This window comes from Patiria miniata, unplaced genomic scaffold (genome assembly GCF_015706575.1).
Source record: "Patiria miniata isolate m_02_andy unplaced genomic scaffold, ASM1570657v1 HiC_scaffold_29, whole genome shotgun sequence".
NCBI classification, from domain to species: Eukaryota; Metazoa; Echinodermata; class Asteroidea; order Valvatida; family Asterinidae; genus Patiria; species Patiria miniata.
This window is the reverse complement of record NW_024037068.1, coordinates 16,203,656-16,231,379: the sequence shown is the minus strand read 5'-3', so window position 1 is coordinate 16,231,379 and position 27,724 is coordinate 16,203,656. Positions and strand designations below refer to the sequence as shown.

At 41.0% G+C, this 27,724-nt stretch overlaps 1 protein-coding gene across 1 annotated transcript; it reads right to left on the bottom strand.

Moving 5' to 3' along the window:
• Positions 1-735: 735 nt before the first annotated feature.
• LOC119735660 (uncharacterized WD repeat-containing protein alr3466-like) lies at positions 736-27,667 on the bottom strand. Its single transcript, XM_038209457.1, has 21 exons — positions 27,427-27,667; positions 25,262-25,352; positions 23,996-24,083; positions 21,486-21,582; positions 19,616-19,724; positions 18,825-18,896; positions 16,450-16,518; positions 15,674-15,857; positions 14,214-14,310; positions 13,442-13,540; positions 12,355-12,445; positions 11,434-11,590; positions 10,186-10,285; positions 8,847-9,004; positions 7,947-8,072; positions 6,333-6,385; positions 5,592-5,690; positions 4,560-4,743; positions 3,845-3,957; positions 2,192-2,285; positions 736-1,173 (listed from the first exon to the last, which is right to left on the bottom strand). The coding sequence occupies exons 1-21, from the start codon at positions 27,527-27,529 to the stop codon at positions 1,015-1,017; spliced, it is 2,343 nt and encodes a 780-aa protein (XP_038065385.1). The 5' UTR covers positions 27,530-27,667; the 3' UTR covers positions 736-1,014.
• Positions 27,668-27,724: the final 57 nt, after the last annotated feature.

Genomic DNA, 27,724 nt, shown 5'->3' with positions numbered 1-27,724 from the left:
TGCATTGGTGAGCTGTAAGGGAAAGAGTTAGGCAATGCATTGCAAGTCCTGAATATAGCCATTAACTTAGTGAAAACACATGCCCAAAACATTATGGCAAAATACATGGACAAGTTTTGAAGTGAAAAGTTAGGCAGCGTGATGCAAGAAAAACTTACATAGAGCCGTCCTTTTTGTTAAAAACGTCAAAGTAGAGATCAAATCACAGACCCAATCACAGACCCAATCACAGACCAATATAAATTGATCATCATCAGCTGCTAATTAGAGGTTTCTTTTGTTCGGAGTGTTGTCAACGAGGTAGTTGTAATGGTTCACAAGTCATAACATGTCCATCACAAGACAATCACAAGCTATCTGGTACCAAGTCAAGTCACAAACAATTCTAAATACAATGTTGATAATAAGCCATTTGCGAGTTAAATTTGAATAAAATCTGGAACGCTGACTTAATCCAATGCTTTGCACATTTTAACTTTGCATTCTCCCGACCAAAGAGACTGTTACTACATCACGTGATTCGGGGCAAGCCTTATGCTAGCAACACCCAGCTCCGGCATGGTCTGGTGTCTTTGTGCCATTCTCACCCATTGTGAGCAATGTATTGATGCTGAGCGTCTCTTACGTAACTATGCAAGAGCTTGCCCCGAATCATGTGATTAGCAACAGTGTCTTTGGTCTGGAGAATTCAAAGTTAAAGTGTGCCAAGCATTCTGAGCAAGTCAGTGTTTGAAATGTAAATCCCAAAGGGTATAGGTTACTCGCAAATGGCTTATTATGGATAAATCGTAACCTGTGACCCTTACGACAGACTTGACTACCTCACTTGTGTTCAGCTTTCATTTTTATGAAGTGGGCTGAAGGCGCACACTCAAACACACAGAGCAGAATATATGAACAATGATCATACTCGGCTGTTCATTTAACAGCCGTGGTTCTTTTTGTCAGAAAAGTTAGGCACCACATCTGAAGCACATGACAGTGTGCAGTACGTAGCTCCAGCAAGGACTGCCTTTAGGCCAGGTCGTCGTCTTCAATGAGGTAGTTGGGGTTATTGGCACTGAATCCCGCGATGCTCTCTCGCTTCTCCTCCATCTTGAGTCGTTTCTTACGAGCGATGGGCTTGAAGGCGTTCCAGACGCGTAGACTGCCGTCCCACGAACCCGAGACATACTGGCAAGTAAAGAAAAACAATTCAAAAGAATAAGACGATACAATATCGTTTCGGATTGCAGTAACACAATGTGGTAATAACTACGGTCGCTTAGTAAATAATGAGTTCTGATAAGAACTTAACCTGTTTATTATCAACTTCGCTGAGTAGTTTCAGTTCTGATAAAGAGAAGTTGTTTTAGAACTTAAAGCAGGACTGTTCTTATCAGAACTAAAACTACTTAGCGAAAGTTGATAATAAGCAGGACAAGCTGTTATCAGAACTAAATATCTACTGAGCGACAGTAGTTATTACCACATGGTGTTACTGCAAACCAAAACGATACTGATACTCCACCATGCAAATTAAGCATAAAATCTTATATAAGAACCTACAAAATAATCCTTTAAAATTTCTAATTTACTTCAAAAGTTCAAGCTGTTCATGACCACTCCAAAGTAGCTCATGTTGCCAAAACAAAGTAAGTTTGACATTTGAAAGAATTCTCAGTAAATTATAAAGTTGGAATGTATTTAAACGTACAAATTCAAAGACAATACAACATGAAGTCACAGATTTGTAAAATTTGCGATTGACTTGTGATTGACACATGATTGACTTGTGATTAAATAAATTAGTGATTACATTGTAACTTGTGATGGACTTCGGATGAACGTGTGACTGACTTGTAATTGCTTGGTGAGGACTTGTGTTTGACTAGCGGATCTAGGTTTTTTTCGTTCCACCGCTGACAAATTTTGTACTCGTAAAATGGGGCCAAAAAAAAAAATTGACTCAAAAGTTCTAAATTCATCCTCAAATTGCCTTAGAATGGGGAAAGGGGCATGGTCCGGGCCCCCCTTAGCAGGGGCTTACCTTCACTCAAATATCAAACCCCACCCCCTAGTCTCCATGAGTTTCCTGAAAGCTAGATACGCCCCTGTGCTGACTTGTGATTGACTCTAAGCGCTGACTTGAGTAGAATCATGACACTGTTAGATATTTCAATGACATAACCAACTGCGGCGTCGTTTTTACCTGATTTCTTTCTGGTAGGTGCAGAATACAGCGGATGGAGTCTGTGTGTCCAACATTGGTCTGTACTAACTTGTAGGTGTCTGGATCGTAAACTCTGATGAATCAAATTACAAAAAACAATTCTCATGAGTTTCAAACAGCATATATGCGGATAAACCTTACGCCAATCCAAAACAAAATGACTCATAGAGCGTTTTTGAAATGTCTGGCTTTGGCTTTGTCTTCAGCTGAAATTTTAGGCCCCCGATTTTAGGAACTACAGCCACATTTTGGTGCCTGTTATGCTTCAGGAACATTCAATCTGTTGACATAAAGCCAAAAATTGGAATATTTTTGTTTAGTTTGCCTCTCAGTGATTCAGAAGTCAGAGGCAAGGCCGAAGACGAAACAAAGGATCTGAAAATGCTCATAGTATACAAATATTGAATGCTTCGAGTGGTGTAGTAAAACTAGCCTCCCGAGGTGATCCATGGACCATTCTATTTTCCCGAGGCGAAGCCGAGGGAAAATAGAATGCTCCATGGATCACCGAGGGAGGCTAGTTTTACTTCACCATGAGATAAAGCATTCAATATTTGTTTTATATCACTTCACCCACAGATTCTGCTTGGTTATAATATTTAAATTCTTTAAATCTGAACACAGTTGAAATAAACTTCAATTTCAATGCAAAACTGGAGGAGAATGTATTTCTCTCTTCCAAACTACCCCTTCGCGAAATGTTTGAACCCAACTCTGCGGCGCGCTCTCTTTGGAACAAAACGCGCTGCATGCAACGCGCACACCAGCATGCATTTGCACACAAATACCGCACCGTGGATATAGTACTTTGGTTGCTAATGGTATAGTACTTTGGTTGCTACGGGTATAGTACTTTTGGCGGTGCACAGAAAGATAGCAAAAATAGAAAGTATCATGTGACTCGCTCTCGGCCAATCAAGACAAAGAATCTGTGGGTGAGGTGTTATAATGTATAATGATCGTGGACATCACCAGACTGATTTGATGTCACTAGGGTCTGTCATAAATTTCAAATAGCATGCACGGACAACTCTTACAGAAATTCCCAAAAGATGGTTAAAGGTACAGTCATATCATTTGCAGCTACCTAAAAAGTAACTGAAAAGCATACTTGGTTGAAAGATAGTAATGAGACTAAACTCCCTGTGAAATTATTCTTTCTGGCAAGCTGTCATTTTTAAGAAATCAATATAAAAAGGGCCGTTTCCAATGATGTGTCTAAAGACGCATCGTTGGAAATTTGTTGCTATAATTAGTCAGTTCAGCGCGCGATATCGTGTAGTTGCAATCGGCTCCGAGATGCCCCTCTCCACCCAGGAGTAAATGGGTACCGGCATTAGCTGGGGAGTAAACTGCGATGGACTAGCATCCCATCCAGGGGATTGGAAATATTCTCAGTCGTTTCATGCTACCGAAACCGGAGATAAACGCCGGCCTGATGGGTCACATTGGCTCGTGAAAGACTTTATTATGCCGGTAGTTTCTCCTGGGTGGAGAGAGGCAAATGGGGGTTATAATACCCAAGGACACAACATATGGCCAGCAGCTGGATTTGAACCCCTGACCCTCTGATCATGATCGAGTCACGTACCCTACCCACAAGGCCACACACCCCAAGACAACAGTACTTACTTGATAATGTTCTGAACGCCAGCTACGATGCAGCTGTTGTAGGCGTCAATGCAGAGAGATGTGACCGATCCGTGGGCCGCTAGTGTCTGGATGCAGGACATACCATCACCACTCTGACGACAACAATAAATCATTAAGAGAAATTAGTTGAAATAAAAAGGAATTTGGTTCATAAATATGAAGTTGAAGTGGAGCAAGATGGGCACAATTTCATGGCTCTGCTAACCACAGAATTCCGCGCTTACGATCACCAGTTTGTGCTAACCGCGCTGGCAGAAACACTCTGTGCTAACCCTGCAAGCACAGAATCTTTAGTTACGGGATGTACACTTGGGCCAAAGCCAAAATTCCTCTCTAATCTGTGAAATACCGTAAGTACGGAATTTCTACTATAGTAAGCAGGGATTTTTCGCTAACGGTAAGCAGAGCCGAGAAATTTGGCCCTGGTCTGATAGTGTAATGGTACATGGGTTGGAACTCTGACAGAGACATGATGCTTAATTGTGTTCCTGGGCAAGACACTTTACTACAATTGCCTCTCTCCACCCAGTAGTATCAATGGGTACCTAGAGACCAGATTTCGCTGCTCTCATCAAGCTGCTGCAGAGAATGATCTCATGGCCTAATGAACAGGGGTAATAACTATCAAATGCTTTGAGTCTTTGGTACAAAGTCCTGGTAATTTTATTAGGTGTAACGAAACCTGTACACTCACCCATATTCTGATGGTGCCATCCTCGGAGGCAGTGACCCAGTTGGCCCTAGCCCTGGACCATTTGACCTGAGTGATCTCACCCTCGTGACCCTGTAGTGTGTTAGTCAGACGCATCCTGCTCCCGTCGGGATCAAACCTTCGGATGTAGACCATCTTGTCGCTGGAGGCGTAGGCAAATTCCTTCCTGCGACAGCAGACATGATGAAAACAATCAAAGTATTGAGGTCGAGTCTGTTGCAAGTCAAGTCACAAGTCATCACCAGACATCGCAAAATTGTCATCACAAGGCAGTCAAAAGTCAATCACAAGTTCACCACAAGTCCATCACAAGTCCTCACAAGTCTTCACAAGTCCTCACAAGTCATCACAAGTCATCACAAGTCCTCACAAGTCATCACAAGTCATCACAAGTCATCACAAGTCATCACAAGTCACCACAAGTCACAAGTCTACCACAAGTCTTCATGAGTCCTAACAACTCCTACATGTAACAAGTCCTCACATCTACCACAAGTCCTCACAAGTCCTAACAAATCCTCACAAGTTAATCACACGTCCATCCCAAGTCAAGTCACAAGTCAGCTACCAAAGTCAAGTTGAAAGTGCTTCAAATGGATTGTGAAAAGGGCCCTTGTTAATTAATTCATCCCCTGTTACCGGTACTTGTGACTGGACTTTTTGCTTTGACTTGTACGATGGATTTGTGACCAGACTCCTGAGGGAGATGGATTAGTGATTCGTAAATGAAATCTCCCAGTTTGAGTATCCGCTCCGTTCACAAGTACCCCCTCACCGGCAAAGAAAGCACAGTTGGGGGGGGGGGGGGGACCAGACTGACGCCATCTTGCCTGACGGCAATTTTGCCACAACGCGCGGACGTACCATGTACACGAGTGTACATAGTACAAATCCCCTGGTGTACGTGCGTCACACACAAGGAACGGTGCGCGTAAAACCAGCTAAATGTCCCGCCCATGGGACATCATTGCTAGGTAAAAGGGCGCCCTCTTGGTTAGTGCATGGAGCTCATACCTTTGATAGCTGTAATCCATATCGATGACGATGCCATCACACGCCAACTCCTGAACCTCATATGAATCAGGGGACGTGTTCCGAAAAGTGTCATGCAACCTGGAATTTGAAATTTATTAAAACAAAAAAGGCTGTAATTTAATATATACAAAAGGTCAACACCTCAACTGGACAAACATATAATGACCAGCTTCCAGATCCATGATGCAGTCACCTCAAACGCTATTATTGTATTATAATCAGTTTTTCAGGTTTTTCTGTGGGTGTAATTTTGAGGGAAGCGTGTTGTTCATATTTTGGTGAATAATTATGGCTTTTCGACCTCCGACAGAATTTGTGCAAGAGTTTTAACAAATTAACTGAAACACTTAGGGACAGGGCCCAGTCTCATAGCGCTGCTTATAACAGCCGACTTTGTGCTATCAGATCAGAGCTTCTATCTATTTCATAGAGACTGTACGCAGTAAGCACACCAAAGCACACTTAACACCGGAGTTGATTAATCAGTGACGTACAAATAGAAATCTCCATGCAGATGCAACCGTTTGCACATCCACGCCATAAAATAGTGCTTAAGCTCAGCATGACTTTCTGCTATAGTAAGCACAACTTTTCTGCTAACTGATAATTAAATTAAGCAGCGCTATGAATATTGGGCCTAGATGACTAACTTGCTTATTAAAAGCGTCTCTTTATAGCAACTTTATGATGAGTACCCCAACTTCTTCAGGTCCTACTCACATGCCCGTCTCCAAGTCCCAAATGCAGATTCTTCGGTCCCAGCCAGAGCTCAACTGGGAGGAAAATCAAACCAAACAAAAAATAATCTTCACACATTTGACTATATAGATCATTGTATTTATGTATTGGGACTGAGGGATATATCCATTTGTCACCTCTTCCTTTTCAGCTTTTAACCCTCCTGCTATTAAACAGTCACAGACAGTCAACATTTCCATCCACTTCCCCTGCTATACTTCAACACAGGCAAGTCAAAAGCAGTCAGATCATATGTCAAGCAAGCACTGTGACTAGTCAAACTCAGTCAACAGACCATGAACGGACAAAGCAGGCAAGTTGTGGGCACAGCTGGCTTATCAATCACCCACAGTCAAAGCATAGCTGTATCAAGTTGCATATGTACTCCCAGCCAGTCATTCCTTCGTTATGTAGGCTGGGAATTCTCAACTGTTGAAAACAGTCACTTAATTGATTTTGACTGAAAGGACAACTTGGCGCAGAATGTATGTTTGCATAGGAGGGTTAGACATACTAGTTCCACACTTGGGGCTTCCACTACTTTATGAAAGCCAAATTCCCTAAGTCTTTCCCTGATATTTCTCAGAGAACATTTTCGAAAATTCCATGAGAAATGATTTTACTTTAACAAGGATGTAGGGACGCCAAGAAGTTGCAGCAAAGCAAGTTAGATACTGATAATACACAGGCAACAAAAGCCACCACAACCAGTCAATCAATGAACACAATTTGGACACATGGCACAAGATGCACATACGCCAAACTGGAGAAAACCTTTCCCTTCTGGGTCACTGTCTGATTTCCTGAGTTTTCCCTGATTTTTATGTGTGGTCTTTCCCCCAAATTCCGTGTTTCCCCTGACTGGAAAAAAAAAGAAGCTCATTCTCAAAGTTCCCCTAGTTTCCAGAGAAGCTGGGAACCCTTATACAGCCTGTCTAAAAAAAATGGTACAATCAAAAACGATTTTTCTTTTTTCAATATTAAATCTCAACATAAGTAAGTAGTTTTGAGCATCACATTAAAGAAAAAAGACCAGGCTTTCCAATACTTTTTGTTTCATCTCATTTGCTTTTGTCAATCCAGAGATAACTCCAGTTTACTGCGGAACACAAAAATCGAGTTTGCTTCTTTTGCCAAGTTGCACTCTTTTGTGAGCTTCAAGACAGCATGGCACAGTACTTGAAACAACTCTGCCCATGCATAAAAGTGGCACAAAATTGATTTTTGGTGTATCGCACTAAATTGATTATATCTCTGAATTGACAAAAGCAAATAAGTTCAAACAAACACTATTGGAAAGCCCAGTCTTTGTTCTTTTATATTATGCCAAGTAAGAATGACTTATTTTGAAATTTCATATTTAACCAATTTTTTTTCTGATTGTACCATTTTTTTGAGACAGGCTGTACTTCATACACAACACAGACCCTGTGATATTTTCCACAGTAGTGACTTGAGATTGATTTTGTCCACGTGGGAGTTTGTCTTTGTAACTTTTGGCTTCGCACAGCCTTCCCTTTATACAGACTGATTGATAAAAAACGTTGTCATCGTTTTCCTACATTTGGCGTTAGTTCACAGTGAGTCTGTACATACCAAATATGTTGAGTTATATCCACTGTCCCGTCCAACAAGGGTCAGGCAGGTCACGCAGCTGCTGTGACCAATCAGAACGTTCTTGCAGATGAAACCAGCGACACGATTGGTCACGGAGTCCTGGGCCTATAAAATGAAAAAAAATTGACCTCAAGTTCCACTCAGTCAATCACTCAGATAACACAAGAGTCTGTGACTAGACTAGTCAGCGTTTTGTACCAAGACGTTCACATGACAAGTGAACATGAACTGGAGGCACTTTCACGCAACCTCGTGCCCCGTGGATACGATCGCGATGCGCCATGTTGTTTCCCATCATGCCTTGCGCGATCGTAACCCCTGGAATTGTGTAATTTAAATGTACTGAAATACGGTACATTATAATTAGGGCTGCAGTTTATCCGTTTTACGTGCTGACGCCATCTTTAAAATGTTAAAGGTTGTGATTCAAGAATCAATCCTTTCAAACACAACGTTTGGACGTTGTGTTAATTAGCAAAGATTTGTATTAAATGTACGTACCCCTTTTGTGCCTTTACAACCACAGATACAGGGTTTTTTTTAGCGAAAAACGCGGCAGACATAATCCATATCGTACGGGCATCGCGACTTTTGAATCCTAATTTTTTTTTCGTACGTGACGTTACGTGCAAAGCACGCGAGCGCATTATGGGTGCGCCCAGCATGCAATCTTCGAATTACGCGCGCAGTACGCTGTGAATAGCCATTCAGCGTCATTTACGTCATCATCACAGCCAGAGGTTAGTGTAAGGAACGAGCAGTAAGGAGTCGAGGCTGACTTTCACGTTCTATTCCGACATTCTGCCTCAGACTGGGGACGAAGCCAAAGTCATAAACAAATCCAGGGTTTCGTAAACCCTGATTGACTCAGTCTGGTACCTGGCTGTCCATCAGGCCAGTCTGGTGCAGTCCGTTGTCTACCAGGAGCTCTGAGTCTTCGTGGAGCAAGACGGCATACTTCTTGACCAGCTCGGGCATGCCCACTGGCTTCATGTCGCGTAGAGCGTTGACAGCCGCGTCGTCAAAGCCCCACACATCTGCAAAATGCACACATTTACACATTAGCACTTGTGATTCATTGTAACACAATGTACATGTACTGTGCATTCATTCTGTGATGAGAATCTATAAAAACATACAGTGTTGGGGCAGTTTGGGACGGCAAGTACAGGGACTAACAGGCACGATACGGTTAGGGTGGAACAGTGACTTATGAGTTATTTTAGTCTAGGGTAAATGTTAACTTTCACAAAGTTGTACGTAACGGCATAACTCCACTTAAACCACAATTTATTTCATATCAAGTTCATTTGGGACACATTTTGCAAAAATTAATGTTCATAGTAAGTCAAGTCCGCGACAAATTATGGGGGTGTAAAACATGCAATCAATTTAGGTGGCGTGAAGTGTGGCATAGCGACTGAAAATGCATTTACTTGCTTATTGTGATTGCTGTGGAGCCATTGCTCAACTTATCAAGGTTGATATAAGAAACTGCTCTTTGTGTTTGAAGTATTATGAATTACTATTTTACCGGTGACACTTTTTTTTTTTAATAATAAATATTAATATTAACGGGTTCTTATATAGCGATTTTAACTAAGATCAAAGCGCTTTACATTATTATTAACCCTGATCATTGAGCCAATTAAACATTCCAAATACCATCTCAGCTCCCTTGGGAATATACAGCTCGATGCAGCCTGTTATTAGGCGCAAGGAAGCTAATTCAATCACAATAACCATCTCTGCCCTCACAGGTACCCATTTACTCCTGGGTGGAGAGAAGCAATGAGTGACAAATTGCCTTGCCCAAGGGCACACGCACCATGACCCCAGGCAGGACTCGAACCCACAACCTGCAGCGTTACCCACAGACCACGAATCAGTGCCCTTAACCACGATGCCACAGCACTCCACAATGGTGGTATACTGATTATATTTCTAGCAGTGTTGTCTTCGAGTCTCGATCAGCACAAGAATCCGTTTAACCCCTTAAGGACGGGAAGCTGTCACGGCCTCGGCCGCTAATCCTAATTGGAATGCAGTTGCCAGCTGTGGTATGCCGTGGCACACGGCTAGTGGGTAGTTCCACAGCTGCTGCTTTTGTGCAGTCCCGCTACCACACAAAGGCTGTGCAGTCATGCGGGCCACTTGCTCTATGTGTGGAGGAATGTCCCCATTACACCCGTCCTTAAGGGGTTAACAAGATACTTACAGACATTGCCATCTTCTGATCCCAGCAAGAGCAAATCTAAGTCCTCAGCAAATGTGGCTTTCAGCAGAGCAGGATGGTAGTGCTTCTGATGCTCTGTGGGCTGAGGAACATTTAAAGAAGAACTTTCTTTTCGTATGAGATTTAAATTCCTTCAGAAGATAAAATAATTAAAGAGTTTACCTCGCCATATACATGCAGTATTCTGAAGACACTAGTGGGAGCCCTATAAAATATGTAGTGTGAGGGCGCGCATTACTGCGAGACAGACTCTGCTGAACAGCTATGGCCAAGTTCGCGCAAGGACTATAGTTGACCAATGGTTAACTAACGTTTGCCCGAACTCTGTCTAGTCGACGGTGGTTGACTACGCTAGTCGACTATTTGGAACCAGCCTACTGGGGTTGGTTGCATCGCTGGTAACCAATAGCCGCGCGCATTCACAACGCTAGCAGAGAGCCAGGATCCAGAAGTTTTGCGATGACATTTTGACCAGCGTTTGACTAGAGACGTTCGCACGTTGCTATCAGTGCGCAGGCGTAAGGAACGTCACAAATCAACCACTAGTCGACCAATGGTCCTTGCCCGAACTTGGCCAAAGCTATTGTCCCTTATATCAGGAATGGTACTGTCAATTTAAAATAATAAAGTCTAAAAATTGAATAAAAGGTCTGAAAGATGCATTTCTTTTTATACTGATAATGTCCTTCGCTCAGATCTAAAAAGGTTTGATTTCTGACTCAAGTCTGAAAAACGTCACGCCTGCTCACAAATAAAAAAATATTTCTGGCGCGGCTAATTGTCCATACTCCCGGTAGAAGCTGACTTGCGAAGGACGCAGCTGCAACGTGGTTGAGCCAAAGGCGGCGCCTTAGGCAGCCATCATTATATGACCCATGTCTTACCATGGAGCAAAGCTAGATCGAAGCTGTTGATTTTTTAGCAGGGAGGAAAACCGGAGAACCAGGAGAAAACTCTTGTGACACAGGAGAGAATCAATGAACAATTCTTCTCACATATATGACCTGAGCCCGGAATCGAACCCAGCCCACAGCAGGGGAGAGGTGAACACTTTACGCACTGCGCGACTCATTCCACACTCTGCTACCTATGCTACATGATATGGGTCATGGTTTTATCCACATTGTCAAGGGAAAAAGTCTTAACTTTCAACACAGGAACCATCTGCACCCTTGGGTGTACAAAATAGCATGGACCCCATCCCAGTAGACAGCAATTGTATATTGTTACCTTTGCGTCCGGCTTGTTGAATGTATAATGGCTGCCGAGTACCGGGTTGGCTGATCGTACCACTGAGCTGACTTGCACTGACTGGTAAGGCTCCTTCTTAAGGTTCATCACCTGGGCTAACTTGTTCTTGGCTTCAGCGAGGAGGAACGTCTCTTTGCTGTAGTGGAGACAAAGTCCGTTTATGAATCCAGCTTGCAATTATTGTATTTCAATATCGGGTTTTGCCTTTCACCATAATTTCATGAACACTGTGATTCAGTGTTGTCCGAGAACTTGCAAAAAATATTCATAAGCTAAATTTAAGAAAAAAATATTTAGATCCATGAATCAGATTGAACAAGTAGGTATACTTTGATTTGATTTGAAAATATAAAAGTACAAAGAAAGAAAATTCACATTTTTGGAAATAAAAAAAAAAAACATTTTGAACTTTTTTACCCCGAGGCAAAATTCCATCTTATAGTAGTTTATGTGGTACCCGCTGCTATGTACCTCAGATTTGAACCAGCCAACCGATCCCGTTAGCTCGTTGGTCGAGTGGTAAGACATCTGCACTAGAAAGCAGGAGGTCGTGGGTTCGAGTCCCACCCGAGTGATTTTTTTCCAACTTTCACTCGGGAGGTAACACACTGAGTATACAGTGTTTAAACATCAGTGAAGGGCAAAACCTAATTTGATTTCGAACTTTGCTCACATTTATCTTATCGAGCTACTGAAGCACTACAATCGTTGTGGGAATTAAAACCTCATATAAATTCACAATATTCTGTAACTATATGCCATTGGAAAATGCATTGCGGGTTCCCACCTCGTTTTCATATTTTACACAAACGTTTCTGACTTTCCACTCTCTTTTAAGCAACAATACTACTTCTGGAGGGGGGGGGGGGTTTAAATTGATAAAAATTACTGGTGTCTGACCTGTACATGAAGTGATTGGATTGTAGGCGTTCCCATTTATTCGCTTGACCGTCGCTACCGCCGTCAAATATCAGGATGGGCACTTTGCGAGCTGCATTATGAGAAAAGACAATAATTATAAGCCCTTTTCACACTAGAGCCTCTCAATCCGGGTTGAACTCAACCCTGGGTGAACCCAGTGCCGCCCCCTGTTGAGTTATGGATTTGTCAACCCGGCGTTCAACCCCGCATCGTTTCACACTTGTTTCGTGCAAATCAAGCTTATCATGCTCAGTTACTACTGTTTCGAACCCTGGCAAGAATTTCAACCCGGGGTTGAAAATCTCAACCCTGGTCTAGAGCAGGGTTGAGTTCAACCCTGGGCAAAATCAATCTCGGGGTTGACGCAGGGTTGACGCAGGGTTGACGCAGCGTTGAAATTCCTCAAGTGTGAAACGATGCATGTTTTCAACCCTGCGTCAACCCTGCGTCAACCCCAAGATTTGTCTAGTGTGAAAAGGGCTATAGTGAGCTTGAATTCAGGATCGAGTACTGCAGTGCTGCTAGTTCTCTAACTGAGATGTCTGTACATGTACATCCATTTTTACAGACAAGGATGCACAGTTAAGGCGGGTTGAATGGCAAATTTGGCTGCAATTGCACTTTGCATTTGCATCCAGTTGAAGTACAAACTTGCCTTTATATGCGTGGAGTCTTACAGGCACGTAGGATCATTTGCAATTACCGGAAAAGTACCCACCGATTTATTGACAGAAACCTTGCTCAAAGTGAAGATAAGACTGTATGAAATACCGAGAAATTACTCTGCATGAGATGGTCTTATTTGGAAGAAATTTGGAAGAAAACAACACCGACTTTTTTACACGCATTGGAACAGAATCCAGTTACGAGACCCAAACAATTGTGTAAACATTTCTCTGTTTTCTGAGAAATGTATAATAGCCCAAGAGCTAAAACTTCGACAAGTTAGATTTTATTCGTCCTACTGAAAATTTTGGGCAAATTTGTTGCTTCAATCCACAAATGAGCAAACAGCAAATGATCCTGTGTAACTTTACATTAAACAATTCCGCTGAGGGTTACTTACTGTAGGTGAGGCATTCTACGGCGTGTTTGCATTTGAGAGCGGTGATACAGCCCGATGGGTTGTATTTCCACATCATGAGGTGACGACGACTTGTACTGGCTGCAATGGAATTTGAACGGACACGCGGTGAATTTGTCTTCAAAAGCCATGTTCGCACTGTTTAATTTTACCGAGGATGGTAAAAAATTCCAATGGCTGAATTTTACTAGTTGTTTTCACTAATAGTTGTGTTCACAGTGTAAGGGTGTGCATTTGTGGGTGGTATGGGAATCAGGTAACCGACTGAAAAAACACAAGTACCCGGGTACCCGTGAAAGAATCCCAACTCCAAATTTTAAATATTGAAAGTTGCTTTACACATTGTTCATAAATGTCCCCACGATAACTTGAAGACCACCACATCGGTACATCCAGCAAAATACAAGTGTGTACAGTGGGTTATTTAGCTTTACGGTGTAAATCCCATTTTCACAAGAGTCATCAATTTAATCCGTTTTGTTTTTCCATGAAGCCTGGTTTCCATTTTGACAGTTCTCCACAAATGATATTAAAACCTTTCTTTTTCATTGTCTGAAAACTTACTAAGTAATTTGCAAAGACAATTACGGATACTCGATTCCATAAATCTGGAACCGCTTCCTGACATCAGCGGTCGGGAACTTGAGTGAGTACCCCGTTCCGATGCACAGGCTTAGTTCGCAAAGACGTATCCGTTGAGGGGGGGGGGGGGGGTCGTGCAAGGAGGCAATCACGCCATATGGCCCAGACTTACCAATGACTTCACCGATTTCTGGGATGTACGTCAGGATGTGCAGGTGGTATTTCTCATTCTCTTCTTCCTCTTGGAACGTGCCGATGAAATCTGTTACCTAAAATTGCAGCAAAGATAAACAAAAACTAATAAAAGCAGCAGCTGTCAATCTTGAACCACAAGAATTGTAAAACCAAGCTCAATGAATGATAAAAACACCAAAACAAGACTGTGTCTGAAATGGATAGGGCTGTGCATTGGAACCGTTTACCTGACTACCCGTCCGTTGATGTCAAGAACACATTCCAGACTATGAGATACCCATAACCAACTTTACAAATTACTAAGTAACTTCTCAGAAAATGAAAGGTTTCGAATGTCATTTGTAGGGAATTCTCAAAATGAAAACCAGGCTACATGGGAAAACAAAACATATTTCACGTTTATGACGCTTGCGAAAGTTGCAGTTTACATCGTAAATCTAATAAGCTCACTGTACATGCTGTACACACTTGTATCTTGCTGTATTGACGCACAGATGTGGTAGTATTATCGTGCAGACCTTAATGAACAATCTGAACAGCAACTTCCGAGATTTGAATTTACCCGTGGTTTTTTTTTTTTCAATCGGGTACCTGGTTCCTAGTACTACCCGTAATTGCACACCCCTAGAAATGGGCTTCCGCAGCTACGGTTATGTCTTTTGCCAGCATGTGCCAATATATAAAGTGGAAGCTTGTTGAAGACCTAGACAATAGTGAAATTGACGTCTTGAAACATTGGTTTGAACAGTTGCCAGAGTTGGAAATTGAAATGTGTTCAAATTTGCAGCGCAAAAAGTTAATGACATAAATTCCTGTTTCCTTTCACAGTGAGTATCAGCCAGCCCATTAGGATTGTGAAAAAGCACCCAAAATTTGGCACTCCCTTAAAGGGAAAATACAACATTTGCAAACATCAAAAAATAAAACTACCAAATTATTTTGAAATACCTTGCTGGACTGTTAGTGAATGATAGTGTAAAGCATCTTGTAAAATCATGGCACCTGGTATACTGTCATTTTCAAGAAAAGTGGTATTTTTGTATCAATTTCCAACGCTGGTCGGCCGACCAGCGTTGGAAAAAAAAATGGCTTTTTTTCAAATACTGGCCCCAATTGACCATCGCACTTGTTTGCAATCGATTACACACCTATGAACGGGTATAAGCCAGCTATAGACTGGTTCCCTGACCTTACAAATTTCCCAATGTATGTAAACTGCTCTGTTTCTTCTTATATGGAGTCAGGGAACCAGACTACAGGAAAATGATTGTTTTTCTTGGTTTTTATAGCATTTTCGAACCCAAAACCTCAAAAAAGTCAGTGTAACTATATTTGCTATATATTTCCAACCCCCCACTTCCATCCATTTCTGAAAATTACAGCAAAAGCAAATGATGTATATTCCCTTTACAAACAATGTCTGTTACAAGAACTTACATTTTCACCAGATTTGGGATCGTACAGCGTGGCCGTGGGTAGACCACTAGCCACCCAGAGGGTCTTGTTCTTGGGCACATAGCAGAGGTCTGTCACGGTGGACAGAAAGCCGTCCAGTCGGTGGGTCAGTTTGCCGTCCTGAGACCAGATCTTGACCACCTTGTCAAATGACCCGGTCACTAGCCTGTAACAGGGCAGGGACAAAACTTTGTTTTACGCTCAGTAGAGATAATACCGGTTTATCAGAATTTATCAACTTTAACGAAATTCTTAAATGTTCAAATTGTGAATTCCCGAGACTTTTCAGTACGCCACGTATGGGAACACTGAGCCGAGTTTGTGCCCATTTTCCGGACGCGACCGCTTTTGAATTGCGGACTAAATTTCATGACAATGCAATTGTTCACAAAGGTGAAACAGCAAGCCTTATTAACGTAACAATTCAAGTATTTAACTAAGTCAAGTTGAAGTTTGTCAACAAACAAGTTTGGCAACACTGCATGAGCAAAATCGGGGGGAATCGTTGAAGTGTGCCACGTTCGGGAACACCACTAAAATTATGTGCCACCATCAGTTTCACGAAGACCATCGATTATAGTTATCTGTAAAGACAGTAAAGACCCCTTAGGAAAAATTGTTTCTGACAGTGACTATTATTGCAACGCATTCAAATAGTGACTCTTCAGCATGTGTGAACGCCTTCTATAACGTTGCTCATATTCATGCATGATTGTTTTGTCTGCCACTCCACAAAGCAAACTGAATGTTGCGCTTACCAGGTGTTATTCTCCGTGTCTTTGATCAGCACGAGGCAGGAGATACCAGCGTCATGGGCCTTGGGATTACTGAAAGCAAGAAAGTTGGCAAATTACTTCAATTCACTCTATGATTGTACTGCAGTCTCAGATTCCAGATGTACCACTTATCTTGCTAACGACACTTTCACGATTTTATGCACTAACTGTAGAGAAAGTTCACCTGAAATTCACATTGCAAACTCAGGAAAACAACGCATCAAAAACTAAAAGGTAGTAGTCAACAACAAACACATTCAAACATGGGCAATCTTGTAGTGAACAAAAGGACAAACACTTGCATGTGAGAAATTCAAATAATCAAAACTCAAATACAAAGACTTTATCAATGTGCATGGTCACAATGTCACAGCAAAGATGTAACAAATGAACAGACCCATAGAAAGTAAATCACTAATAGTATTTCTCTTCTTAACCAGTTCGCGCCGGGATTATTTTGACAAGAACGGAACGAGGCGCGGGATTACTTTTCACTCGACCTCAAGCCAGGCAGGTTGAAGCCACCCCCCTCAGACAGCACACCCATATTTCCAACCTCGCTCGCTGCGAGTGAGTCGCTGACAGACATTTCCGGCCTCGCTCCCTGCGTGTTTACGGTCATCCGTTCCGAATACCGCACAACTTTTGCGTGTATACAAGCCTCCGAGCAAACTGGTTTAAACTGGTCAAACTAATTATCTAAAGCTCTGTGGATCCACGCATTATACAACAGCTCAACGGTTTCTGTATTAAATACGAGTCCACACTGTCGGACAAATGTCGTGCAAATCTTTTCTCAAACTATAACAGTTCTCACCAGGCGCGGTTCTACGGGGGGGCTAGGGGGGGCTGTAGCCCCCCCCCCCCCAATTTTTGTCTAGCCCCCCCAAAATAAATTCCGTAAAAAAAAAAAATGCATTAGCAAAAAGAAGGATTGTGATGTACATGCGAACGGTCTCCCCCTAAAGAAGAAATAGCCGTTACAAGGGTGCATTAGTTAATATAGTGTGAATGATTTTAGGATTTTATTGGCGCTCCCCATTGAAAATATGGCATGAGCCCACCCCCCCCCCCCCCCCCTCCCCCCCTATTGATTTTCGGAGGCCTAAGTGTCTGGAAAAAATAACCGGTCTACATTTCAGCACGCCTCCCTGAAAAAAATTCTGGATCCACCGTGCTAGCCCCCAAAAATTTTGGTTCTAGAACCGCGCCTGGTTCTCACACATTCTATGGGTCTGTTACAGTGCTTACACAAAGGAACGATTTCTGATCATTCACTTACTGTCCAAGCTTAGTAGGAAAAATATCCACGAAAGTTGCATGAGAGAAACAAACAAATGAATGACATGGGAAAAAATCATGATGAAAATGGCATGCATACATACACCTCTGAATTTACAAATGATGAAAGTACTTGGAGAATTAACACTTGAATCAAATTGGTTACATTTGAAACAATTTTTTGAAAGTGAAACAATATATAATGGTATACTATGATATGGATGAATCTCGAAAGAAGTTAAACATACAGTCCATCATTTGTAATTTGTGCATTTTGTTCGTTTGAAGCAACACACGTACTCTGAAAGGGTGCTGACTGAACAGCTAACCTGATGAAGTTTCAGCTCATGCTTTAGCTGTACATGTATATTCCGAGAAAAACAGCATTCTAGGATCTCGATTCCAAATCAAAATTTGCTGAATCATGTTTTAAATTGGGCCTGAATTCAGCGTCTGAGACACATTCTCATGCCAATTGCAGCTACGTGATGTCGCGCACTGATCCGACGAATTATAGCAACCACAAGCACGTGTGCGTCGTGCCAACGCTTGCGTGCGCGTCGCCGAATAAAAAAAAAAAACTACTAACGGAAATTTCCAACAGTGCGTCTTAAGACGCACCGTTGGAAAGGCCTTCTTTCGTTGATTTCTTCAAAATGACAGCATGCCAGAAAGAATAATTTCACAGGGAGTTTAGTCCCCTTACTATCTTTCAACCAAGTATGTTTTTCAGCAACAATTACGTCAGTTACTTTATGGACAGCTGCAAATGATGGACTATAGCTTTAACAATCACTGAAACGAAATGGGAAATGCAGTTCAGATAATTCAGTTATCAGATAATGCCCTCAAATTGGGTCTTTTGAGAAAATTCTTTTTGTGGTTCCCACACCCTCTCATTGAATGTGATAACTACATGAAAAGGTATTTGAAGAATTCTAACTGTGAGAGAATGTGCTACAATGTTTAGACATGTTGTAGATAATTCACATCCACCTGTTGAAATTTTCTTTCTCTGATTTTATGTGACATGAAAAGTTGTCCACATCAGCGTTTGTGTTATTTCCAGAACTCACCAGAAGACAGGAGTCAGGCCTTTGTTGCCAGGATACGATGAGGAGTCATAGATGATCAACTTGGAATCAAAGCTTGTAATACAAGAAAAACAAAAGATCAGATCTTCCAATAAGGATCGCATGCCACAGTTTTTACAATATACCAAAGTCTCAAAGAGCTTTACAATTTTTTCTCCATTCATTGGGCCATGAAACCAGTTTCTCAGCAGATTGAGATCAGCAGAATTTGGTCTCTATAGACCTTTATTATGCTGCCACCATTTCAGCCATGTTCCATGTATCCACTAACAGTATTGAATAATAATGTTTTTTGGTGCAAAAACGAACCAGACTATTTTTCCTTCCAGCCTAGCTTTGGTTACGTTGATTTAAATGGGAAAAAATCAAGATGGCCACAAAACGATAATGGTCGGTACCCTCACAGGTACCCACTTATAGCTCCTGGCTGGAGAGAGGCAATTGTAGTAGAGCGTCTTGCCCAAGAACACAATTAAACAACATGCTTCACAATTACCCCGTTCATTGGGCCATGAATTTCAAAGCAGCTTGAAATCAGCACAATCTGATCTCTACATACACTCACAGGTAGCCGTTTATTGCACTCCCAGGTGGAGAGAGGCAGTGGTAGTAAAGTGTCTTGCCCAAGAACACCAACAACATGCTCCTGAGACACAGTGCATACTCGACTACCATTACAAAATGTATCTGCTGGTGTTTAATGGTAATTGATTTTCATACTGCTTTTGGGGGAGACTTGGCCATGTTTTTCTCAGACCACTCCTAAGTCTTACCCCGCTGAGTATACCCGTGACTCTAGACACACTATGCACTTGACGATGTCGGTGTGCTCCTTGGAGATGTAAGGATTCTCCAGCTGCACTACGCCACTCTTCTCTCGTTCTAAAAAACAAAAAAGGAAAATTAATCGCAAATTATTCTATGAAGGTGTTGTAAAAGGCAGTGTGACACAAGTCCAACACTAACCAATGCAAAACCATCCAGCCACGTACACCTCACAAGAAATTCCTATGAATTGTGACAAAAGCATTAATCCTTTTTTTGTTATAGTTTCATCCCGTATTACTTGACAACAGGCAGGTGACTTGACTGTGATGGACTAAAAAATTGTTCTACAGTACGTGGCCCCCCAAAAAGTTTTAACTTTTTCATAAGCAGATTTCTCAGAATTGAGGAGACATGTTGAAATTGTCCTAAGATATTCCTAAACTACAATAACTTGGTGGTATATCATATGGTGAAAACGGCGTTGAAAATAGAGGCTAAATTAAGAAATGGCTGCCATTTACAGAAAAACTGTCCAAAAACCCCAGTTTGTCCACACGCGTGTTATATATGACATAATGGTCAAAACAATAGACCTGTATGCACAAAGATCTGCAATGTATAACAATGATCATACACACATTATGGACAAACTAATTTTTGACCATTTTCTGTAAATGGCCGCCATTTCTAACTGAGGCTTTATTTTCAGTGCCTTTTTTACCACATATACCACCGAGATATTATAGTTTATGAATATCTTTAAAAGATATCAAACATGTTTACCCAATTTTGAGAAATCTGCATTTGAAAAAGTGTAAAAAAAAAATTTTGGACCAACCTGTATAACAAGGTATATGAGGACTAGGTCGAGTAAAAAATCCACAAAATAATTGTGATATATTTGTTTTTGCCTAAAGGCACCCAATAAACAACAATTTTTTTTTATCCATTTCATCTTTTAAATATTTAAAAAAAAACACCTCTACAGTAAAATCTTAGAAAATCCAGATTTCAAAATAATATTCTTTAAAATTCCTGAAATCTTGAAAAATCCTGACAAAAAATCTTGAAATCAGGAAAAGTGGTGAAAGAGATCTCACCCATGGGTGTAAACAAGGGTCAGAGTTTGCGTTCAAGTCAGACAATTGACCTATCGCGGTATAATCGCATTAGAATCGCGTCAACGCAGCTTGTGAAATATTGTCCAATTGGGCAATTCCACGGTTACTCACGTAACATTTTTGATATACTTTTGAGTTTCCTTGGGCTGTAATTACCTTACTGAAAAGCTATAACTATTATCCCCATAGTAGATAGAGTAGACCTACATGTAGACCTACCTAAGCACCAAAGATGACGTCCAGAAAAATGTGTTATGTATCCGGCGATAAACAAGACGCACAAAATCGGTTACTCACGTTACATTTTCTACTCTATATACCATGGGGATAACAGTTATTAAACCTTTTCAGTAAGGTAATTACAGCCCGAAGAAACTCAAAAGTACATCAAAAATGTAACGTGAGTAACCGTGGAATTGCCCAATTACATGATATACAAATGGACGCAGAACATGCAAAATCTGAGACAAACAAAAATTAGTGTACAAAAACTCCATAGGGTTGTCTAAGGGGCGTGGTTAAGTCTCAAACGGCGATAGGTCAATTACAATGCGGCCATTTTCAGTCACTGGGAATAAGGCCGTGTCCGAAACAGGCTTCCAGAGCTACGGCTACGTCTATTGTCAGCGCGTCCCCGCGTATTTTCAATGGGCGCGGACCTAGACCTAGCTCTAGACGGTTGATTCGGATGCAGCCTAATCCAGATGTAGCCCCAATTTCATGGCTCTTCTAAATCCAGATGAACTCTCCTTACTTTCATCGAGACTGTAGACTCTAATGCAGCCGTTAAGTCCGCACACCAGCTGGTGTCGGCGCTGATTCACTGCCATGCAATAGATGGGGGAACCAATCTAGCAAAAAAATACACCACGAAAAAAAGGGAAATTGGTAGTTTCAAAACATTTGACTTTGAAAATTGCTTGAATAAAATGATTCCTGTAACAATGTAAAGATATTTTTTTTTGAAAACCTTGACTTCTGGCCGGAATTCTTTAAATTTCCTCATTAACACTGGGTGGAGTTCGGCATTTCGCTAGGAAGCAACCTCAATCTGCAAATCTCCAATTGCCTAGTAAATGTAAAAATTGCATACAGCCTCAATCCTGCAAAATCCTCCATTTTTTCTTGAATGTGGACCTTGCAGCGGTGACCATAGCCTTGGTCAATGCTCTCGTCGTTATTCGTCCCGTACGCGGTCAATCGTCGGCATTTACATGTATCCTCACGCGCTATGCACATGCATGTAAAAATACAGCGCGAATAGCGACCTCACGCAGCCACTATTTTTATATGCAAATCAGTTGGGGACGATCGAGAGCCTTGGTTCAATCGTCCATGTGAGGTTTTGGGGGTGGTGCTCATTATGTTAATAGCCTTAGCTGAACTTAAATGTCGTTTTCTTATTGGTCGATCGTTGCGTGGAAACTTGCATAGTGAAACGTGGCACCGTACATAATCCATACATGTACACGTTGTGTGTCTCTGCACACGGCACCAATGCACAAAAACTGTGGTTCCTGTCACGTCCGCAAAAGGCGAATAGCTGCAAATAATTTGATGACGTCCGGATTTACCAAGGTGTGATTGGACACTCCACATATTAGCCCCGCCTACACTTATCTGTATGAGCATACGCGGTCGTGCGCTAGAAATCCAGCGCAAAATAAAGAAAAACATAAGCTTTTGCCGACGATTGAACCAAGGCTCGAGATCATCCCCAACTGATTTGCATAAAAAATTAGTGGCCGCATGAGGTCGCTGTTCGCGCTGTATTTTTACATGCATGTGCATAGCGCGTGAGGATATATGCCGACGATTGACCGCGTACGGCGGGACGAATAATGACGAGAGCATTGACCAAGGCTACGGTGACCACTGCCTTAATCCTGCAAAATCCTCCAGTATTCACTTGTCAATATGTTGAGGCAGAGCCAGTGACATCCTGGAGCGGTGCAGAGGATTTCAAATATAATAGGCCTATAAAATGTATGCACAGCTGAGCAAAAACAACACAAGATCCGGTCTAAGACCTAATCGACACAGTGTGTCCTTCAGCCACACGTTTTGTCATATGTGATGCGATCAAGCTACATGAGTCGTTTGTCAGGAATTTTCATTTAGAGATACAGGCCAAAATAGGGCCACTTCATCACGTCACTACATCACATCTCTTGGTGTTCCGACCTCCATTATTTTTGAATTAAAGATGGTATCAGCATGCAGTTTTCACAGCATTAATGCTGAGATAATTGTGCTCTTTTCAAATCTGTAATATTTTTTTTTTTTTGACCGGGGTTGACAAATGGCTCATTTAGCATGATCGCATCACATATGGGTCATTCCACCGGGTTGGGGAACAGTGTGTGACATCCGATCATATTAAGAAAAACATGAATGCCTTGCTAGCAGTTGCTCTACATAATAGTTTTGTTGGGTGTTTCACTACTGCAGAAAGTTTGAAATCATTTCAATGTATTTCGCCAAAAATATGAGCAAAAAATGTCATTTTGGATGTAACATTGACACTGTGTCAGTGTTACATCCAAATATGACATTTGTACCTTTCTTTTTAATTTCTGCGAAACATTACCCAAATTCACTTTGTGTACTTCTTACTATAGATGCAACACAATAAGAAAAGCTTTTGTTACGGTAGTCAGGTATTAAATGGAGCAGAAATGATAGCTTGGTTGTGTGGATGTAACATTGACACGGTGTAAACCTAAATGTCACACTTCTATTGAGTGATTTTTACACCGTTACATCCACACTTGAGGTATTGTTTCTGCTATGTTTGAACCCTGACTATACCAAAACAAAAGCTTTTCTTGGTGCTTTAGGTGTCTAGTTGTAAATATGCACTGTCAGTTTGGGTAATATTTTACATACGTGTAAAAAATGGCAAATAAAGAATATTTGGATGTTACATTTACACGGTGTCAATGTTACATCCGAATTAATACATTTTTGCTCATATTTTTGTCAAAATACTTTCAAAAAATTTCAAACTTTCTCAAGTATTGAAACACCCTAAGACAAATATTATGTTGAGCAATTGTTTAGAATGCATTGATACTTTTAATAATATAACCAAATATATGGATGTAACATGCACTGCTTCCCAACCTGGTGGAATGACCCATGTACTTGAAGCCTCAATCCTGCAACATCTTCCATTTTGCAAAGAGCATTGGAGAATTTGGGAAGATTAGGGTTAAGCCATATCTACAGTATAAATGTGCAAATAGCCCCGATGAATTATACCTTAATTCTTTCATAGACTCCACCTCCTGAAGCCCAGGCTATGATCATTCCATCATTGGACGACGAGAACATCACCTTTCCATCATGCCTTTATCACAAACAAAACAGGAAAAGAACATCGCTAAAACAAACATCACCAATGATAAGCGACTGTCACAAAAAATAATCACTAACACACGTACCATACAATCTTTTGTGGACCCAATGAAGTCAATTAAAGGGAATGTACATCATTGGCTTTTGCTGTAATTTTCAGAAATGAACTATTTGAGGGGTTAGTATAATAGATCAAATTATTGTTACACTGACATGTTTGAAGTTTTGTGTTCGAAAATGCTGGAAAAACCAAGAAAAACAAAGATGTTCAAGTAGTCTGGTTCCTTGACTCCACTAAAGATGAAATGGATCAATGTATTGATGCCGGAAAATTGTAAGGTTAGGGAACCAGTCTAGCTGGCCTGCACCTGTTCATGAACATGTAACCAATAGCAAACAAAATTTGGACTGAAAAAAAAAAATGGTAAATTTGGAGAAGTATAGTTAAAAATAGTTAGGTTTTTCCAACGCTGGTCGGCCGACCACCGTTGGAAATGTATATACAAAAATACCATTTTCTTGAAAATGACTTCACACCAGGTGCCATAATTTTACAGGATGCTTTAGACTATCATTTACCAACATCCTAGTAAGGTATTTTGTAAAAACTTAGTAGTTTTATTTTTCGATGTTTGCAAATGTTGTATTATTCCCTTTAAATTGAGACATTTTACGGGAAACGTATTATATGTATGTTTCAAAATGTATGTTTTCAAAAGTCAACACTTTCGATCTCTGGCTGTGTTCTGTGGATGCATACATAGGTCGTATGGCAGCTGCCTAAGGCACTTTTACACTTCAGCTCGACCATGTTGTACAGGGGTGTGAGTGATCCCTGATAAAAATAGCTGAAAACAGCTGAAAAAAGGTGCAAAAAAGCTGAACTTTGAAAATCTCCTATACTTTTGTACACAGCAAGTGAGGGAAAAAGCTGAAAAAAAGCTGAAATCCAAAACAAAACAAAGCTGAAATCAGCTTTAAAGCTGAGATTTCACACCCCTGGTTGTAGCCGCGGGTCCTTCGCAATCAGCTGCGAGTAAGGACATTTAGCCCCCAAGCCCCCACCCCCGCCCCCCCAAAAAAATTGAGAGTGTATTGCGACTTTGTGATTTGACTTTTATATTGGTTTGTGATATACCACAAGGATGCCGGCACAAATAGGCTACCTACCAATACAAAAAGTCGGTCACCCAGCCTTGATGTTCGTAGGTCGTCAGCACCAATTTGGAACCTTCGGCTTCCCAAGTTTTGATCACACCATCTGCAAAATATGGAGCAACAACTTATAATTTGTTCTGGCTCTACCCTGTAAGTTATGGTGATTATGTATGTTTTGGGGTTGTCATGAACATTTTGTAACATTCATTTGTTTAATTTATAAGTATTTTCCAATGTAGGGCCTATAAGAAGGCACCCGTGTGCCAGTAGTTAAAGGGAATATATCATTTGCTTTTGCTGTAATTTTCAGAAATGGATGGAATTGGGGGGTTGGAAATATATAGCAAATATAGTTACACTGACTTTTTTGAGGTTTTGGGCTAGATAATGCTATAAAAACCAACAGACCAAGAAAAACAATCATTTTCCTGTAGTCTAGTTCCCTGACTCCATATAAGAAGAAACAGAGCAGTTTACATACATTGGGGAATTGTAAGGTCAGGGAACCAGTCTAGCTGGCTTGTACCCGTTCATAGGTGTGTAATCTATTGCAAACAAGTGCGATGGTCAATTGGGGCCAGTATTTGAAAAAAAGCCATTTTTTTTTCCGACGCTGGTCGGCCGACCAGCGTTGGAAATTGATACAAAAATACCACTTTTCTTGAAAATGACAGTATACCAGGTGCCATGATTTTACAGGATGCTTTACACTGCCAATCACTAACAGTCCAGCAAGGTATTTCAAAATGATTTGGTAGTTTTATTTTTTGATGTTTGCAAATGTTGTATTTTCCCTTAAGTTTTTGCACTAGTGGGGGGACCCGCAACGCCTCGTGAGTTTTATATCCTGTGATGATGGACGAATTACTTGCAGTGGTGGCAGTGGATATTTACAAATGTAACTGTGAAGCAGTCCCCCGATTGTTTTCAATATTGTACTGGCACTGTGAACATGCGCAGTGACTGGCTTTTTTGTACTTAGACAGACATTTATACCATGACAAATATCCGTATGGTTCCGTGCTTAATGTTGTGACTTCCTGTTAAAATGATGGGAATTAGAGTTCCTATCGGACTTTGTTTCCCTTTAAATAAAGATCCTTCAGAGCAACAATTAGGGCCTGAAGGGAATGTACATCATTGGCTTTTGCTGTAATTTTCGGAAATGAACTATTCAAGGGGTTAGTATAATAGATCAAATATTGTTACACTGACATTTGTGAAGTTTTGTGTTCGAAAATGCTGGAAAAACCAAGAAAAACAAAAATGTTCAAGTAGTCTGGTTCCTTGACTCCACTAAAGATAAACTATGGATCAATTTATAGATCCTGGAAAATTGTAAGGTAAGGGAACCAGTCTAGCTGGCCTGCACCCGTTCATGAACATGTAACCAATAATAGCAAACAAAATTTGGACTGAAAAAATGGTTATCTTGGAGCAATAGTTGAAACATAGTTAGGTTTTTCCAACGCTGGTCGGCCGACCACCGTTGGAAATGTATACAAAAATACCATTTTCTTGAAAATGACTTCACACCAGGTGCCATAATTTTACAAGATGCTTGAGACTGTCATTTACCAACATCCTAGTAAGGTATTTTGTAAAAACTTGGTAGTTTTATTTTTCGATGTTTGCAAATGTTGTATATTCCCTTTAAGCAGAAAAAGAAGATACCCTGCAATTTAAATGTAGAATCTGATTTAAAACAACTTAAACATTAGAACAGAAAAATGTGAGACAGGTTCACAGCTAAAAATAAATAAAGACTTTGTAAATTGTATCAAATTTGGTAGCCCCACGTGTGTGTTACACAAGTGGGGCTACAAAGAAAATTTTTTGTCAGACCCCCTAAAGCTACGCGGTCCTTTTTCAACGCATTTACCTTCAATTTGTTTGTGATAATGCGCGCGTTGCAAGCGTTAACACTAAACACTAACAGCGCACATTATGGAGGGTCTTAACTTTTCATAACATTTCAGCAGAATTGCAAATGGCTCACATTTGTCAATGACAATGTCATGTTTGTCTGTGTATTTACTTAGGCATGTCTATTTATTTATTTACTTAGCCCATTTTACATTTTTTTTTTAATTTTATGCCAAATACATTCATGCGTATAGGACTAGGAACAAAGGTAGTCAACGCTGAGGGCGCTCTTTTTATGAAAAAAATCTTACCTTCAAAACCTGCCAAAATTTCACGTCTCATTGGGTGGTATCCAATGGCCGTTACGGACCGATGGTGGGTCTCTTTGATCACTGCCTGTTTTTCCATCGCCATCTTGCCTCTTTCCTGGACAGAAAAATCCTCAAGCACAAAAATCAATCAATCTTTTCTGCCACGATGCGGTCGGTCGAAAACTGATCAATGGGCGTCGCCATCTTGGGTTTTGTATCTCTTGGAAACGACCTTTGACCCAAGGGTAAAGTTTGCACAAGGGAATAGGCCTAGTCTGGTTCCATAAGCGCGTTGTAC

Excerpts from the sequence above, each read along its gene's own strand:
- LOC119735660 (XM_038209457.1), bottom strand. The coding sequence starts at position 27,529 with ATGGCGATGGAAAAACAGGCAGTGATCAAAGAGACCCACCATCGGTCC. Across the intron at positions 14,311-15,673 it reads ATCCCAAATCTGGTGAAAAT|GTAACAGATTTCATCGGCAC; the intron begins GTAAGTTCTTGT and ends CTGCAATTTTAG. Across the intron at positions 8,073-8,846 it reads CTGGCCTGATGGACAGCCAG|GCCCAGGACTCCGTGACCAA; the intron begins GTACCAGACTGA and ends TTCATTTTATAG.